Source organism: Lissotriton vulgaris, chromosome 8 (genome assembly GCF_964263255.1).
Source record: "Lissotriton vulgaris chromosome 8, aLisVul1.2, whole genome shotgun sequence".
NCBI classification, from domain to species: Eukaryota; Metazoa; Chordata; class Amphibia; order Caudata; family Salamandridae; genus Lissotriton; species Lissotriton vulgaris.
The window spans coordinates 207,989,624-208,008,271 of record NC_141696.1 but is presented as its reverse complement, the minus strand read 5'-3'; the positions used below and the strand labels follow the sequence as shown (position 1 = coordinate 208,008,271).

Here is an 18,648-nt window from a genome sequence, read left to right as displayed (position 1 = left end):
GAAAACAGAACGATTTTAAAGACTTCTTACAGCACATCACATTTGTTGCAGTAAAACATAACTTCAAACACAAATAAGCGACATAATGCAGAAAAGGGCGCATACTGTTTTCAAAGGATATCACGAAATAATGAGGGCACCTTGCGTCTGTTAGCTGCTTCCTTAGTCTCCTGTTGTTCAACATTGCTCGCGTTTTCAGGAGCTTGTGGGGCACTGCTTTCGGAGGTATGTTCTTCATTTGAAGTTTCTGTTTCATCTTGAGCACTTGCCTGATTAGCATTATCTTCTGTCTGCTGATCTGTAACTTCCAGAGAGCTATTAAACACAAAAAGATCAACAACAAAAATGTACTTGTAAGAATATTGTAGGCATATTTCCTACACTACTCAAGGCACTAATCCTCACGATTTACAAATACTGAATTGAGCGTAAACTTCCATCTGCACCTGATTTGGTATTACAACTAGGGGCGGGAGTAAATGGTGTAATTCTCTCTAGCGTAATACATGTACTTGTAAAGATATTCCTGAAAGGAAGATCCTTGAAATATCATGAACATGCTGTAATGATATTACAGATTACATTGTTTTACCTAAACAACAACAAATGTTTGTTTGCGGGACACATGGATCTACAGAAACAAGGGATTATGATGCGTACATGCTTCACCCCAGGTTACGCAAATTTATACGCTGGCTGGTGGGAGAAGCATGTGACCAGGGCTGAGTGTAATGAGTATTGGATGCGTAATAGTGTGAGAAGCGTAATGCCAGCATTTAGCAATATTTTCTTAGTGCAAAATGCACTCTCAATTCCGAAATGTGCCAGAGGATGCATTTTGCAGATAGAAAATAGCACTAAATGCTGCAGGGCAGGAACAGCACTAGCCAGCAGCAGCATGCTTTCTCTTAGATCGTTTTTCCTCTGCTCTTATGGTGGGATTTTCTACCCCAAACTATTCTTAATCACTCAAACTGCAGTAGTAGTGCAAATTCAGTATTTTTGCATCACAAGAGTAATGTTACTGACATTATTTCAATTACTCTGGTGTGATTAAAATTTTGCCCAGGCGTAATTGCATCCTAGCTGTCACTGGCATTTCTGTCAATGGTGCAGACTTTGCGGTGACACTGACGCTCAGAGGTGAAAGGGCCTCACTGCACTGGCTTTTTAGGTCAAACCTACTGTGAAGCATGTTGAGGCTTACCAATAACATCCAAGTATGACAATTGCTTGACATAGGTTGACTTTCCTTATCACTCTTGTTGGAAGTGGCCCTTTTTGCAGGGTTATCCCCACATTGTTTGCTTCCTCCTCCCTTATTTTTCCTGACCTGTGGTTGTTGGCTATAGGACTCTGGGCACTTTACCACTGCTGATCAGTGCTAAAGTGCATATGCTCTCTGCAGAAATTGTTATTGTGATTGGTTATCCATGCTTGGCATCTTTGTGTTACCAGAAAGTCCCTAGTAAAGTGCACTAAGTGTGCCATGGCAGATGATTCAAATGCTACTAGTGGGCCTGCAGCACTGATTGTGCCACCCACAGGAGTAGCCCTAAAATGTTATGTTATGTTATAAAGACTTATAAAGCGCATGGCTGCCCCAGCAATAGGGCGTCCCAGCGCTAGCGGAGCGAAAGGTAGGAAGGCGAGAAACCAGATGGATGTAAAAAGCAAGGTTTTAATCAGCTTCCTAAATGTCCAGTAGTCGCTGGTGCTGCGCAGAGTCAGTGGGATGGAATTCCAGAGTGCAGGTGCCTGAGCTTTAAATGAACGGCCTCCAGCTCTACAGCGTCGGACTCGTGAAATGCACAGCAGATGTTGATCGGCAGAGCGCAGTGCCCGCCTAGGGACATAGGCTGTGCAAAGCTCCTGTAGAATTCGGGGACTTTGATTATGCATGATCCTGTGAGCTATACAAAGGGTCTTAAATTGAATTCTTTGTCTTATGGGCAGCCAATGAAGACGGTGAAGAAGATTGGAGGTGCGACATAACCTGGGTACAGCAAAAAAGAATGCGTGCCGCAGCATTTTGAACACGATGGAGTCTGGCCGTGACAGTTTTATTAGTGCTCAGCAGTAGACCATTGCAATAGTCCAGACGAGAAAGCACCACTGACTGCACTATCAGTTGACAGGTAGAGGCGTCAAAGAAGCCTAGAATAGTTTTGAGGGAGGCCAAAGCAAGTGCCCGCCACCTTCTTAGCATGAGGCTCAAAAGTAAGGGCAGTGTCCATCATGACCTCAAGATCTTTAACCGTGTCATTTGGTTGTTGGGGGGAGCCTAATGCCGTGGGCCACCATTGGGGATCCCATTTATGGGTGTCGCGGCCTACCAGGAGCAGTTCTATTTTAGCAGAATTCAGCTGCAGGTAGTTCGTAGTCATCCAATCAGAGATGGCCATGATGTCCTCACGGAATTTCAGTTGGTCAGTAACCGGGTTGTTAGTAAAAGTGAACACCAACTGGGTGTCGTCCGCATAGGAAGTTATTTTGATGTTACGTTCTTTAGCTAACAAAGCCAGAGGGCGGACGTACACATTGACCAGCGTAGGGCTCAAGGCCGAGCCCTGGGGGACGCCGCACTTTAGAAGGTAGATTTTTGAAAACTGAGGGGGAGGGGGGGTGTGAACCTGGAAAGAGCGTTCCGACAAGAATGCCGTGAACCAGGCCAGAGCCCCGCCTTTGACTCCGATCTCTTCCAGATGTTGGAGGAGAATTTTATGGGAGACCGTATCAAAAGCGGCACTAAGGTCAAGTAGAACCAGTGCCAATGTACTACCCTCATCTTGTGCTGCCCGTAGCTGCTCAGTAACAGCTAAAAGCGCTGATTCCGTGCTGTGTTTTGAGCGGAACCCGTTCTGAGATCTGTCCAGAATAGAATTGTACTCTAGATAGTTAGTAAGGATGGTATTGACATGGGATTCCATAATCTTGGCCAAATATGGAAGCAGAGATATGGGTCTAAAGTTCTCTGGTAAGGATGAATCGAGAGTAGGCTTCTTAAGTAGTGGTACAACTTTTGCATGCTTCGAAGTCTTTGGAATAACAGCTGATTGGAGGGAGTTGTTGATAAATATCCTACCCTCCGATAGCAAACAGTTGTGAAGTTTTCTAAAGATCTCAGGTTTTACAGGGTTGTCAGGGGAGCTGGATTTGACTTTCGCTGTTAAAGTGACTAAGTCTTCAGAGGACACAGATGACAAAGTCTCTAAAGAGTCAAAGGCTACCCAAGCAGTGGAATTTGCTGTGGGTTTGGGTGGGCATTGCTTAGCATCTAAGGCGCTGTAAATAAGGTCCACCTTATTAATAAAAAAAATTGCCAGGGAGTTGCATTGGGTATTGGAAAAGATGGTATTATTGGAACCTCTTGCAGGTTGCAGCATATCTTTCACAAAGGAGAACATGGTTTTAGAGGGATTAGCACTGGAGGCGATGGATGTATCCTAAAAGGAGGCTTTCGTTTTCTGAACAAATTGTGATATATTTTTATAGCCTTTCTGTACTTGTGTTTGGCAACATCGTCATGTGACCTCCTCCATGCCCGTTCTAAGATTTTACACTTTTTCCTTTCTACTTGAAGGGTCTCATTATACCAGGCGTGAGTTAACACACCCCTGGATTCCGACAGTTTCTTCGGGATATGTTGATCGATAGAATTATTAATCCAACTCCTAAACACTCTGTCGGCTGCCTCAGGATCAAACGGCCAAATTGTCTGGGAAGCTATTAGCGTAGCTTGGAGGGTGGTTTTGTCCAGTTTGTGCCAAGGACGTTTCCACAGCGATTGGCGGAGGGCTTTCAGTGTGGTTTCTTCTAAATCCATGTGCATAGAGATAAGGTAATGGTCAGTCCATATCAGGGGATGGGGGGAAGTACTCTCAGTTTTTGAATATTCGAGAAGACTGGGTCAAGTAAATGACCAGCTTGATGTGTGGGGCCCACAACCAATTGAACCAGTTGACAGGCTTCCAAGTCATCCAAAAAATTAGAGATCTCATGGGAATCATAACAATCCAAATGGAGATTGAGATCCCCTATACTAATTAAATTGGCTGACTCTAAAGCGAGGGAAGAGGCAATATGGACTAGAGCCTCTTGAAAGGAATGGCTGGGCCAGGAGGGCGATAAATGAGAAGCCCGGTGTAGGTAAAGTTGTGGGAGAGAGAGGTTTTACACAATGCGCTTTCGCACTCAGGATTAGACAGAGAGGATAATGAACAATGAAAGACGGATTTAAATATCACTGCTAATCTTCCCCCTCTGCCTTTAAGCCTGTTCTGGGTAATCAGCCTATAGCCTGCCAGTAATGCCAGAATGGTGGAGACCATAGAATCAGTAGTAAGCCAGGTTTCCGTCAAGAATAATATATAAGGGATGGAGTCTAGAAGAAGATCTAATATATCAGCATGGTGTTTAACTAATGACCTACAATTAAGGCTGAGTATAGTGACTCGTGTAGGGTAGGAACTATTAGGAGGATTACTAGAATTTGATGGGCCACTGAAACCACAGTTTTTACAGCCTTTCCAAGGGGCATTAGGGTGCCATATGTAGTACTTGCAGGGTACTTTAGGCTGAAGGGCAAACAAATGGTCCTGTGAATATGACAGTCTTTGACTTGGGCCAGGGCCAGGGGGCAAGGCGCCGGGCGGCGAACTGGTGCGGACGGGCGCAGACGGGATTGCCTTTGGCGCGCCTTCGGCACGCCAGTGGCGCGCCCGCTGTGTGCGTCCGCTGCGCGTTCGTGAAGCCATCACAAGTGAATAAACAGAATAAAACATTCAAAAAATAAAACATAATTAATAGCAGAGTCAATCGCATACATTGCAGATCAAGTTCAATCAATGCGGGCAGCTAAAAACACAGCGACTGACCCTCTAAATATCCGCTCCGCTCCTCGTCCGTGAAGCCTTCCGGAGTAAATAGTGTGGACCGGGGAAGATCTCCCGCCTCCTCCAAAGCCCGTAAGTGCGTCTCTAGCTCAGGGGCAGGGCAGTCTATCCGGTACCCACCCTTCACACAAACGGCAGAAGCCGCGGTGGACCGGGCATGGGCCGTAAGTACAGTGCCAAAAATCAAATTTAAAGTGAATAAACAGAATAAAACATTCAAAAGTTAAAATATCATTGATAGCAGAGTCAATCGCATAAAGTGCAGATCAAGTTCAATCAATGCGGGCAGCCAAAAACACAGCGACTGACCCTCTAAATATCCGCTCCGCTGCACGTCCGTGAAGCCTTCCGGAATAAATAGTGTGGAGCGGGGAAGATCTCCCGCCTCCTCCACAGACCGGAAGTGCGTCACTAGCTCAGGGGCAGGGAGGTCTGTCCGGTTCCCGCCCTCCACACAAACGGCAGAAGCCGTGGTTGACAGGGGTCGGGCCGGTAAGTACAGTGCCAAAAATAAATGTAAAGTAAATAAACAGAATAAAACATTCAAAAGTTAAAACATCATTGATATCAGAGTCAATAGCATAAAGTGCAGATCAAGTTCAATCAATGCGGGCAGCCAAAAACACAGCGACTGACCCTCTAAATATCCGCTCCGCTGCACGTCCGTGAAGCCTTCCGGAATAAATAGTGTGGAGCGGGGAAGATCTCCCGCCTCCTCCACAGACCGGAAGTGCGTCACTAGCTCAGGGGCAGGGAGGTCTGTCCGGTTCCCGCCCTCCACACAAACGGCAGAAGCCGTGGTTGACAGGGGTCGGGCCGGTAAGTACAGTGCCAAAAATAAATGTAAAGTAAATAAACAGAATAAAACATTCAAAAGTTAAAACATCATTGATATCAGAGTCAATAGCATAAAGTGCAGATCAAGTTCAATCAATGCGGGCAGCCAAAAACACAGCGACTGATCCTCTAAATATCCGCTGAGAAATGGTGTCTCAGGCCTGCCACCGCAGTGCCTGTGTGCAGTTGCTAACTGCCATGCTGACCTGACCAGTGTCCACAATGGCTAGGCCTAACTCTTCCCTTTCTGTACTCATCGGACACCCCTATTAAAGGCCCTAGGTACCCCCCTGGGCAGGGTGCAGTGTATCTGAAAGGTAGACCATGTACTAGTGTGTGTGACATGCTCTGGGAGTGAATTACAGCCATTTTCATTGTTTACTATTAAGAGGGCTATCTTGCCCATAGGCTATAATGGGGAATGCTGTGTATAGTGTTTACCTGCATATCTTCCCATAGGAGAAAGATGGAAAATAAAAGTCTGGTATCCCTGAACTCAGAATTTAATAACCCATCTTTTAGGAAGGATGGTTTTTAAATCCTGTGTTTGTGAATAGCACTTTTAGAAAGTGGCTGTTCTCTTGTCTGATCTTTCTGTGTGCCTAGGCTTATTTGTGAATTGACTGTCTGGTTTGTGAGTGATAGGGGCTGGGGAGCCCCCAGAAGGCTGGATGAGTCAGCCCTAGGCTGAATAGCTGCATCTGTATCTTGAGTGGTGGGAGGGGATAGCACCTGGGCCTGAATAGGGTTGTGCCTGCCTTCCACAATGCTGGCTCCACCTCCTGCTGGGCGACTGACAACCCTGCCCCTCTCTCTAAAAGGAAAGGAGAACACAGAAAAACAAAGTGCTCAGGAACTGACCTTAACTGGTTCTGACTAAGCCAAGGCCTCTCTGCCTCTAGAGAACAAAGGAACGACTGGTATAAAAAAGGCTACCTAAACTACAGAAAATTAGATCATCCTGTAATCAAGAAGTAACATCTGCCAAGGAGAAAGCTGGAGACTGAAGAAGAAGGACTGACCTGCTGTAAGGCTGACCTGAAGTTGCTTTGCTGCCAAGGAGAGGGGAAGGACTTTGTTGTTGCTTTGTCCCCTTGCTTGAAGAGATCTCCAAGGGCCTAAAAAGAGCTGGCTCCCTGTTAAGAAGTCCCAGGAACAAAAGGACTTCAACCCTAGCTTTCCCCCTGAACTCTGCTGTTTGAGTTCTGCCCTTCCTAGAGTGCTTGATCCAATTGTGGGGCATCTGGAAGGTGTGCCTGTTGTTTGGGGAGCTGGACAAGGAGAAAAGAAGACAATCTGCAATTTTCACGCATCACTTGCTTGCGGAGCGCATCCCTGACAGTGCAAGGAAATTCCCGCCGCCGTGCGGATCGAGATCGTCGCACCACCTGTTGCCGCTGCAAAAGCTGACGCACCGTTTGCTTGCAGAACGCATCGCTCTGGTGTGGGAAGATTCCGTCGCTGCGAGTATCGTCGCAGAGCCTGTCATCGCTGGGTGAGATCATCGCACCGCTTAGTTGCAGACCGCATCAAGTCGCTGCGAACATGGTCGCAGAGCCATCGCCTCGAGGGGCCACGAGAGGAGAAGATCGACGCTGCGCTGCACTGCGCATCACCCCCGCACCTGAGATCATTGCCGTCCCGAAGATTGTCGCATCGTGCCTGTGCAAGACGCTTCCTGCCGAACCTGCGCACCTGAATCCATACAAGGTATCGCATCCCTGCCCATTCAGACCTGATTCATCGCAACACGCCCGCTGCGTCCAGCGGGACTGTCGCATTGCCTCCCCAGGGTCTCAGGAGTGACGCATTGCTTGTTTTTCAATGCTGCAGCTTCCATTTGGAACTTTTATCACATCTACGGGTACTGTGGGCTAAATGTGACGCAACTGTGGATTATTTTGATGCAAACCCTAGAACTCTTTTAAAATCATATTCTTGATCTCTGTATTTTGGATTTTTGTCGTTTTGGTCTGTGTAGTTTAGAAAAAGATACTTTATTTTTCTAAACTGGTGTGGAGTCCATTTGTGGTGTTTTCACTGTGTTACTGGGAGTGTTGGTACAAATACTTTACACATTGCCTTTGATGAGCCTGTCTGCTCGTGCCAAGCTACCAAGTGGGTGAGCAGGGGTTATCTAAAGAGTGTATCCCCCTTGCCCTGACTAGAAGCAAGGGTCCCTATTTGGACATTGGTACCTACCTCTGCCAACTAGAGACCCCCAGATCTAACAACTCTCATTTGATTGCTTTTTATTCATGTCCCAGATTGTCAATCTTGCATTTGTCTATCCCATAGATAATGTCCTCTTTACAATCTCGTTGAGGGGCTGACATCACTTCCTCCACTGGTTGATTTTCAAGTCCTACCTTTTCTTTTTGTGTGACACACTTAATTCATTTTACCCCACAGCTTGTCTCTGCCCATCTCCCTCTTGAGCTTGCCCATGTATTTCTACCTATTGTTGCTCCCTAACGGTGCCCAATGTGTTGCTTTCCAGCAGCCCCCATGTTCTTCTCGTTCTGTCCTCGACCCCTTTTTGCTTAGCCGTGGCCCGTGCAGGTAAGAGCAGTGGGCTGGGGGGGGTAGATTTCGACAGACAGTGATGAGCAAAAATTAAATAAATAATTGAATGCCTGCGTTACTGTTTACGAGTGCACATGTGGTCCACACGCCTACAAAATTACGCAGATGGCCACGTCAGTGACTCTTTTTTAACCTTAGCCATGCTGCACAGCACTGCGGATGCTGTTCAACATGGCTTATTGTGCTTTCTTAGAGCTTCAGAGCAGTTTTTTATGCAATTGTTTTTGTATGGCGTGATCTCGGCCCAAGGGCGCAGTAGCCCTCTGCATGAGCACCAGTTACATCACACAAACTATCATAAAAATTATTTTTATTTTTTATGTCAGGAGATTAACAGGTAGATTCATCAAAGACCCGTTTTGCGAGTCTTTAATAGCGATTCATAAGGAATCCCTCTTACAGACTCGCAAAACGGGATTCATGTAGGAATCGCAAAATAAATTGCGATTCCTACACATTCCTTATTTGCGATTAGCAATTAGCTAATCGCAAATAAGATAGCGATTTCAAGGGTGCCAGTGGTGTCCAAAGGACACCCTGTAGCACCCCTGAAATGCAAATTTACACAGGTGTTGCGCACACACATGTCCAAAGGACATGTGTGTGTGTAACATGCAACAGAGAAAAATGCACTAAAGTGCTTTTTTCTATTTTTTCGCAATTTACCACGAAGTCAGACTTATTTGCAATTTCAAATTGGTTGATGAATTGCATTTAAGGAATCTCTAATAGAGATTCCTTACATCCAATTCCTCGCAAATATGCGATTTCGCAAATAGCGATTTTCACATTTGGGATGATGAATCCCAAATGCAAAAATTGCACTCGCAAAGGGCCAGATTCTCAGAATCTGGCCCTTTGCAAGTGCAATTTAGCTTGATGAATCTATCTGTAAGTGATGTGCTCAGAATCCAAGTCGCCAGCGCAGGTTTTAAGCCACATTCTATCTGTCAGGTCACACGGAAGAATCAGAGGTGCGCGTGCTCGTGTTTGCAGTGCGCCACTCGTCACCCCCCCAGTCAGCAAATAATAAACACACATTATCAAAATCCTGCCCTGTGGTCTCCAGTTGTGCTACAAATCGGACAACAAGCTAATTCTCAAGAGGATTAGAAATTAATGAAAGAAACAGAGAATAACCTTGTGCCACAGACAGGCTGGATCTGCTTTGTTTGTACTAATTGGTCAATGATTACAGTTTCAAAATTTGCCACTATTATTAATTCACAGCAGTAAGTGATTTAAAACGAAAGAAAAACGTTAATACATTAATTTATGCTTTTCTCATGCATACTGAAGAAGATGTGAATGTGCAGTCTGCTTCTTTGTACTTTTTACACAATGGTTTGGTGAGGGCTGTTTGGGCTAGAGGTACGTACAATACTGGTCTCAATTTGGAACCAGTATTTTTGCAGCCAGTCTGGTACTTTGCAAAGCGACCCATGTAAGTTGTTTTGGAAGTTACCAGTTCGTAGAGAGTTGCAATTCGACCTACTTCATAAATATTATTGAGGTGGGCCTAATTTGTGACCCACAAGGATGTGCTGCCATCACACAGATGGTGGCCTGCTGGGGTCAGTAAACCACCATGTCTGTGATTGCTTTTAAATAAAGCAATCATTTTTCTATGTTGTTTTTAAAATGCAGCCTATTTTCCTTAAACAAATATAGGATGCCTTTAAAAATAAAAATAAAGGGGCATATTAGCAAGGGCATTATCGCCGCTTTAGCAGGACTTTTTCCCGCTAAAGCGGCGATAATTTTATCGCCCTATTAGCAAGCTGTCGCTAACAACAGTTAGCGACAGCTTTTAGGCGATAGCGACTGGTTTGGGGCCCGCTTTGCATGTCAGCGATATTTATCGCTAATGACATGCAAAGTGGGCGTATCCAACCTGTTAGCGACTGAAAGCAGTCGCTAACACATCTATCGCCTATTAGCAAGGCAGGCGAAGCGATAGAAAAATTTGCGCTAAGCGCGAATATCGCTAAAACCTAACGCCTGCTCAGATCACTTCTTTACCTGTATATCCAATGGGAGGTGGATATTCAGGTTAAGACCCTATTAGCGTTAATGCCTGAATATCGCTGGATTTCCAGCAATATACACACATTGAGCCGCTATCGCCGGATATTTTATCGCTTTTGAGATAAACGTTGCTAATAGCACGTTATCTCAGCGATATTATCCAGCGATGCGCGGCGTTAAAAAAAAATGCGTTAAGCTCATTTAGGGATAAATATAGCTATTTGTTGCTAATATGCCCCAAAATGTTTAATTTTTATTTTTTAAGGGTAAGCACTGCCTGCTCTTAAAAAATATTTTTTATACATTTTCGAAGTGGTCCCATGAGGACCCCTTCCCATATGTGAATGGGTTAAAACCAAACTTCCAGTTAGTGGTAAAATAAGAGTGTTTTGTGACCACATTTTGGTCGCAAAACAGTACCACATACCACTATGATTTGGTGTTTGGAAGGGACACCCTAAACATGCCCCTTACAAATGCCAAATCATTATTAGATCACAAAACCCAAATCGCCATTTGGTAACGTGTTACCGAATTGCAAGCTCTCCTGCCTCGCGCAGCTCCGGTCGCTCCCCCAGGCTCCCTGAACTCTGGGTATCGTAGCGCTAGCTTCCTGATTGCACCCTTGGCATTTTTGCTCCGCATTTTGATTTACTTTCTCTCATGCTCATTACCTTTGAAACTGCGCGATTTTGAAAGCTAACTGCATATTGCCTACAGCGCTTGTGCCTATTGTTGTGTCAGCCCGCTTTCAAGTCTAACTGTGCCTCTGCCCACTTGCACGTTTCTTTTCCCTGGCTGCCGATCTTAAAATATTTGCTGTGATTTACTTCCGGTCATTTTGTTTGTTGTTCTGCCTGCCAGCCCGCCCCTCCACCACGATCACACCTCCCTGCAGCCCCTCCCTCCCACGGACTGTAGAGTGCTGACCAGCCTGTGCCTCCTCTGTGACTCTCCTGCCTCGCGCAGCTCCGGTCGCTCCCCCAGGCTCCCTGAACTCTGGGTATCGTAGCGCTAGCTTCCTGATTGCACCCTTGGCATTTTTGCTCCGCATTTTGATTTACTTTCTCTCATGCTCATTACCTTTGAAACTGCGCGATTTTGAAAGCTAACTGCATATTGCCTACAGCGCTTGTGCCTATTGTTGTGTCAGCCCGCTTTCAAGTCTAACTGTGCCTCTGCCCACTTGCACGTTTCTTTTCCCTGGCTGCCGATCTTAAAATATTTGCTGTGATTTACTTCCGGTCATTTTGTTTGTTGTTCTGCCTGCCAGCCCGCCCCTCCACCACGATCACACCTCCCTGCAGCCCCTCCCTCCCACGGACTGTAGAGTGCTGACCAGCCTGTGCCTCCTCTGTGACTCTCCTGCCTCGCGCAGCTCCGGTCGCTCCCCCAGGCTCCCTGAACTCTGGGTATCGTAGCGCTAGCTTCCTGATTGCACCCTTGGCATTTTTGCTCCGCATTTTGATTTACTTTCTCTCATGCTCATTACCTTTGAAACTGCGCGATTTTGAAAGCTAACTGCATATTGCCTACAGCGCTTGTGCCTATTGTTGTGTCAGCCCGCTTTCAAGTCTAACTGTGCCTCTGCCCACTTGCACGTTTCTTTTCCCTGGCTGCCGATCTTAAAATATTTGCTGTGATTTACTTCCGGCCATTTTGTTTGTTGTTCTGCCTGCCAGCCCGCCCCTCCACCACGATCACACCTCCCTGCAGCCCCTCCCTCGCTCCGCCCCCTCCTCTCTCCATTTATGTCTGATGTCCCCACGCGCAGCGTCCACGCGCTACGGCCACGCCGAAGGTGCGCCAAAGGTAAGCCCGTCTACGCCCGTCCGCGCCTGGACCGCGCCTAGCGCCAGACCCCCTGCCCCTCGCGCTGCGCTGCCCACCCGCATCACCTACGATGCCGCCACCCTCCTAGCCCTTAACCCCGGTCGCGCCCCCAACTGCGTCCAAGCCGCTCCTGGACACACCCATGGACCTTTCTCCTGCTACTCCTGCAAATTCAGCGGCACCAACTGCATCTCCGCTGCGATCACACCTCAGATTCCCGACCCCAACCACCTACAATGCATCCTTCTCAACACCCGCTCGGTCCACAGACACGCCATTGACCTATGGAATCTACTAGACACCATCTCTCCAGACGTCGCCTTCCTAACTGAAACATGGATGAACGCTTCCTCCGCCCCAGACATCACCATTGCCATCCCTGAAGACTATAAGATCACACGCAAGGACCGCACCGGCCACACAGGAGGAGGAATCGCTATCGTCCATAAGAAATCTATCCGCATCTCAACCAGCTCTGACGCCAACCTCGCCAACTCCGAACACCTTCACTTCCAAATACACATCGACCCCAAGACCACACTCAGAGGCACCCTCCTCTACAGACCACCAGGACCCCGCGCAAAATTCAGTGAAGACATCACGGACTTCGTCACTCCACACGCGCTCCCCTCCAAAGACTACATCCTTCTGGGAGACCTCAACTTTCACCTTGAAAAGATCAACGACCGCAACACCACCACCCTCTTGGACAACCTCGCCAACCTCGGACTTAAACAACTAGTCACTTCCCCCACCCTTATCGCAGGTCACACACTCGACCCCATCTTCACCTCCAGCAATCATGTCTCCTTCAGCCACACTACGGATCTCCTCTGGACTGACCACAGCTGCGTTCACTTCACCTACAACAAGCCAAAACCCACCAACCACCTCCAACCAACTCTGCAAAGAAACTGGAACAAAATCACCACCGGCCAGATCTCCACATCGCTCCTTCTAAACACCCCAGCCCACTCTTCTAACCCAAACCAAGCCGCCGCTAACCTCACCCTATGGTTATCCAACACCGCCAACACCTTAGCACCACTGAAAAAACGTCAAAGCAAACCTGGCAGCAAGAAGGCCTCATGGTTCAACGATGATCTTAAGAAGTCCAAGAAACTCTGCCGCTCCCTTGAAAAGGCCTGGAAAAAAGACCCAACCACTAGCACCAAGGACGCCTTCAAAAACGCCACCCGCACTCACCACCAACTAATCCGAAAGGCCAAGAAAACAGCATTCAAGGATCGACTCGACAACAACGCCCACAACTGCAAGGAACTTTTCAACATCGTCAAGGAATTTTCCATCCCCTCGGCCAACTCCAACGACATCACCCCCTCTCAAGCCCTCTGCGACTCCCTAGCCTCATTCTTCCACAACAAGATTGCAGACATCCACAACAGCTTCGACAACCAACCCAGAGACCAACCCACCCAACCATTTGCTGAACATTCTCCCCCCGTGAACACCCTTAACGACTGGAACCCAATCTCCACTGAGGACACAATCCGCCTGATGAATTCCATCCACTCAGGATCCCCCACAGACCCATGTCCTCATCACATCTTCAACAAAGCAGACTCCGTCATAGCACCGCACCTCCGAGACGTCATCAACTGCTCCTTCAACTCTGCCACCTTCCCGGAAGACTGGAAAGACGCTGAACTCACCGCCCTTCTGAAAAAACCCACAGCGGACCCCACCGAACTCAAAAATTACCGCCCCATTTCGCTCCTTCCATTCCCGGCCAAAGTCATCGAGAAAGCCGTCAACAACCAGCTCGCCGCTTTCCTCGAAGCCAACAAATCCCTCGACTCCTCACAATCTGGCTTCCGAGCAAAACACAGCACTGAGACCGCCCTCATCGCAGCAACAGACGACATTCGAACTCTACTGGACAATGGAGACACAGTCGCCCTCATCCTCCTCGACCTCACTGCAGCATTCGACACAGTCTGCCACAGCACCCTGTTACAACGCCTCAATAACATCGGAATACAAGGAAAAGCACTTGAATGGATCACCTCGTTCCTCACCGGAAGAACCCAGAGAGTCCGCCTCCCACCATTCAAGTCCGAGGCCACTGAAGTCATCTGTGGCGTACCACAAGGATCCTCACTCAGCCCCACCCTCTTCAACGTATACATGAGCCCCCTCGCGGCCATCGCCCGCCAACACAACCTCAACATCATCTCTTACGCGGATGACACTCAACTAATCCTTTCTCTCACCAATGACCCCAGCACCGCCAAAACTAACCTACACGAAGGAATGAAAGAGGTTGCCGAATGGATGAAACAAAGCCGTCTGAAACTGAACTCAGACAAAACAGAAGTCCTCATCTTAGGTACATCCCCCTCTGCATGGGACGACTCTTGGTGGCCGGAAGCCCTTGGTAAAGCACCCATCCCGACAGACCACGCACGGAACCTAGGCGTGATCCTGGATTCCTCACTTTCAATGAACAGACAAGTCAGCGCCGTATCCTCATCCTGCTTCAACATTCTCCGCATGCTCAGGAAAACATTTCGCTGGATCCCCACCGAAACAAGGAAAACAGTCACCCATGCTCTATTCACGAGCCGACTGGACTACGGAAACACCCTCTACGCAGGTACTACCGCTAAACTCCAGAAGAAACTCCAACGAATCCAAAACGCCTCAGCCAGGATCATATTAGACATCCCGCGCAGCGAACACATCTCTGGTCACCTGAAAGACCTCCACTGGTTACCCGTCAATAAGAGAATCACTTTCCGACTGCTAACCCACGCACACAAATCACTCTACGACATCGGACCAGAATGCCTCAACTCACGACTGTCCTTCTACACCCCCTCCCGCCAACTACGTTCTTCCAGCCAAGCCCTCGCCACTGTACCTCGCATCAACAAGACCACCATGGGAGGCAGATCCTTCTCATACCTGGCTGCTAAAACATGGAACTCACTCCCCGCTTACCTTCGCCTCACCCAGAACCACCTAGCATTCAGAAAGCTACTTAAAACGTGGATATTTGACAAGTAATCCTCCTCCCCTTTCTAAGCGCCTTGAGACCCTCTGGGTAGGTAGTGCGCTATATAAATTCTCTGACTTGACTTGACTTGACTTGACAAGCTGAGTTTGATACATTAGAAAAGTACTTTTTGAGTACAGAAACAGTCCACTTTTGTGAATCAGGCCATTTTCGACTGCAAAAAGGCTTCAAACATCTAGTCTTTTGTTTGTTGCTGGTTCTATAATGTGTTTTCAGGGTGCACAACAGATGTAATTATGCTTTTTTGTGGAGGCAAACATCTTCCTATATACCCCTCAACAACGTATCCAATGAGGAGGGTAAAGTCAGCTGCAATGGCGAGTGATACCATTGCAGTTAATGGAAAATCATATTATTAAAATGTGCCCTGCATGGTAAACGGCGCTATACCCCTGCCCAGAGTAACAAACTGTCATTCTGACTTTGTATTTGTTCCTTGCCCCATGCTAATCTAGGCCTATGCCTTTCCCTAGTATTATGAGATCTGGATCCTGTTCTGTGACCTGGAGGGACATTGGAGCATGCCCTCATAGTGGGATTGGACTACTTCCCCTGCCCTGGGTGCATCACATAAACTGGTGGTGGCAGTATGTGATGCTTTGTCAATAAATGGCAAGTCTACTGTCACATCTCTTGTTCTGCTGTTCAGTGAAATCTAGGGGCATACTTTAAAGGGGACTGTGCCAACGGAACGTCACTTTTACCGACGTTTTGGTGGCGCAATGCCCTGCACCATATTTACAAAGTGGCGTTAAGCCATTAACGCCCTCTTGTAAATATGGTACCCTTACATGCAGGTATCTGCATGAAAGGAGCATGCAATGGGTGTTGCTGTGGGGGTTTCACCGCAACTCCCATTGCTTTTTGACGCTGCCTCAGATTTACAAGGATCTGTAAATCTGAGTCGGCACCAAAAACGAATGCCATGAAATAGAAGGCTGCTGATTGATTCTTCTTGAGCACTGCCATTTTGAAGAACGTAGGAGACAGTTGTGGTACTGAAGTTTCCGTTTGTTCTAGGTGAGGATATTTCTAGGCACAGCCTGTCCTTTTGTCTGCCTCTGTATACTACATCAGAAGGGCTGGTTACAGCCAGGGGCCATTTTATGGAAAGTGTCCGGGGGGCACAACAGGCATGTGGGCCCACTTTGCGCACTCCCATGGCACTTTGGTATTGCAGAAGGGACCACAGGCAATTGTGTGGTCCTGTCTGAAATACAGAGAGTGCTGACACACATATAGCGCCAGCGATATCATCAAAGGGTGTTCCCTTATTTGCATGACCCCATGCAACTGAGGGAATCCCGTTGCCTCTGCACCATATTATAGGCATGGGAGCAGAGGTAAAGAAGCTGTCAGGAGGCGCACTGACAGTGTACAGTGTAAAAGGTAGCTCACTATCAGTGCGCCACCTGATGGCAGCACTCTAGAAGGGGAAAAGGGGTTCCTATGGACCCCCCCCCCCCAGACATCCCCTTGCAGGCAGGTGCAGTCACTCACTGTACCTGCCTGCAAGGGGATCTATAATCTCCCTTAAAAGTGCAGGCGGGTTGATGCCTGCACAGTGAAACACGGAGGGACTGATTCAAAGCTGCTCTGATTTTCACTTGAAAGGCAGTCCAAGTGCGTTGTTTCCCTGGGGGCAGCACATTCAATGTAATAGGGCACACTTTCTCTGCACCAGGTGCACCTGTTTTAAGGTGTGCCGTGGCGCAAACAGAGAGAGTGCGCCCTCTCTGTTATAGGGCCCCAGTTGTCAAAGGCCATGTGCCCTTGTTTTGAATGTTCCTGTTTGTAGCCATCCCATTGCTATCTGCTGCAAAAGCCATCACCTTGCGCAAAGGTTCTAACTGAAGAACAGACAGACAAGTACAATCACATTAGAACCACGCCAAGCTAGTTCTGAAGATTAAAGAAATTGGATCCACATCACCTGCCTCAAAACTGCACATAATAGTGAGATTCAAACCATCCAACTTTGTTCCAGTTTTATGTTATTCAAGATTAAGTATGTAAATGAGGGCTCTGCAGACTACTCGGGAGCTTCTGTGTGATCAGGACTGATGTCAGCCAGTATCCCAGAGGGGAGGGCCATCACATAACGTCTGCACATTCTCTTGGAGGTTCTAAGGGTATGCCTAGTGATTAGAACCCTGTCTGCTCAGAGAAGGAAAGAGAATGACTCGCCTTGCAGGAGTACAAACTGTCCATGCACAGCATATTCTGTCATGAGGAACATCCAGATCTGACTACCCTAGAAACTGCGCTGTGAGGTGGTCTCCGGGTCTCTCTGAGGCATTCCTGATTGAATTGCACCCAGACTCAGCAAGTAAGAGCATCACCATGTCAAATAGCAGCCTGATGTCAATTTGAGAGCTCATACTTCTGATGCAGATACCAGAGCAGCATTGCTACTGATGGTGGTGCTCTATTGGCTTGGAAAGCCACAAATGTCAAAGACACATCTCCGCTGACGAATCATCTCAGAGGCTGCACCTAACATGCTGGGTACCCTTTTACACTAAGCCCGGGGGGCCAAAGGTGCCAAAGACTTTGTCCCTCCATACAGGATCTGCCACACTGACTTCATCCAGCAAGACCTGTTTCAAAATGAGTTGCTGACACAGAGAAGGGTAGAGAGGAAAACACCCAACACAAATATGTTAACAGACATGCAGTGGCACAAGTTGTGTGTTTTGAAAACTGCCCTCACTCACACACAAGTGTGTGTGACATGGTTCATCATCGGGTCTGCTAACAAAACGCCCCGGCGTAGCCACGCACAGGAAGGAGCATAGGGTTGGGAAAAAAACAAAACAACATAAAAGTGACAAAACAGTGATAACAAAGTGAGTGTTACCCTGTGACTGGGTACAGTGATAGGAAAAAGTGCAGCAATAGAAAGTGCTTAAAACTGGCTCATGGATACCTTTCGGACCTTTATTCATGGGTTCCATGGTCAGGATTAAAATAGTCAAGGATGGGAAGTGTTTTATAGAGAATATCAAGTTCCCTAAACACTCCTTAAACTGCCAATGCCAACATGTTTCGACCGTCTTACTGTGCCCCCACTAAGCAGGTCACGCAGGTTTTCATCAGGACTTCTACCAGTCCCAGTCCACTCTCCCACCTTACCTCAATCAGGTTAATAGATGGGGTGAAATGATCATTATCGGTCAGAAATGTGTGGAGGTAATTCCCGTCATCACGGGATGCACATACTGTAGAGAAACACAAAAATATAAACATATGCTGTAACTATCGCACATGCTATTTGGAACATCCAGTCTAATAGGTATGCTTCTTAGTGAATCTCTTCTTCCTACTGTGTTTCTATCTGTTGGTTAAATAACCCCTCTCTGTGGCTTATTTCATAATAACTGCCCTCGTACAATTGTATAGCTCTCCTGCTTATATTAAAATGTATTG

The 18,648-nt window shown here is 47.4% G+C and overlaps 1 protein-coding gene across 1 annotated transcript in view; it reads right to left on the bottom strand.

Annotated features, from left to right (window-relative positions):
• The window catches only part of LOC147696883 (cyclic nucleotide-binding domain-containing protein 2-like), a 636,311-nt gene that overhangs the window by 487,502 nt on the left and 130,161 nt on the right, over positions 1-18,648 (bottom strand). Inside the window, exon 2 of the mRNA XM_086933251.1 lies at positions 141-315. Within this exon, the coding sequence (XP_086789377.1) occupies positions 141-315 (175 nt within the window). The remainder of the gene's footprint in view (positions 1-140; positions 316-18,648) is intronic.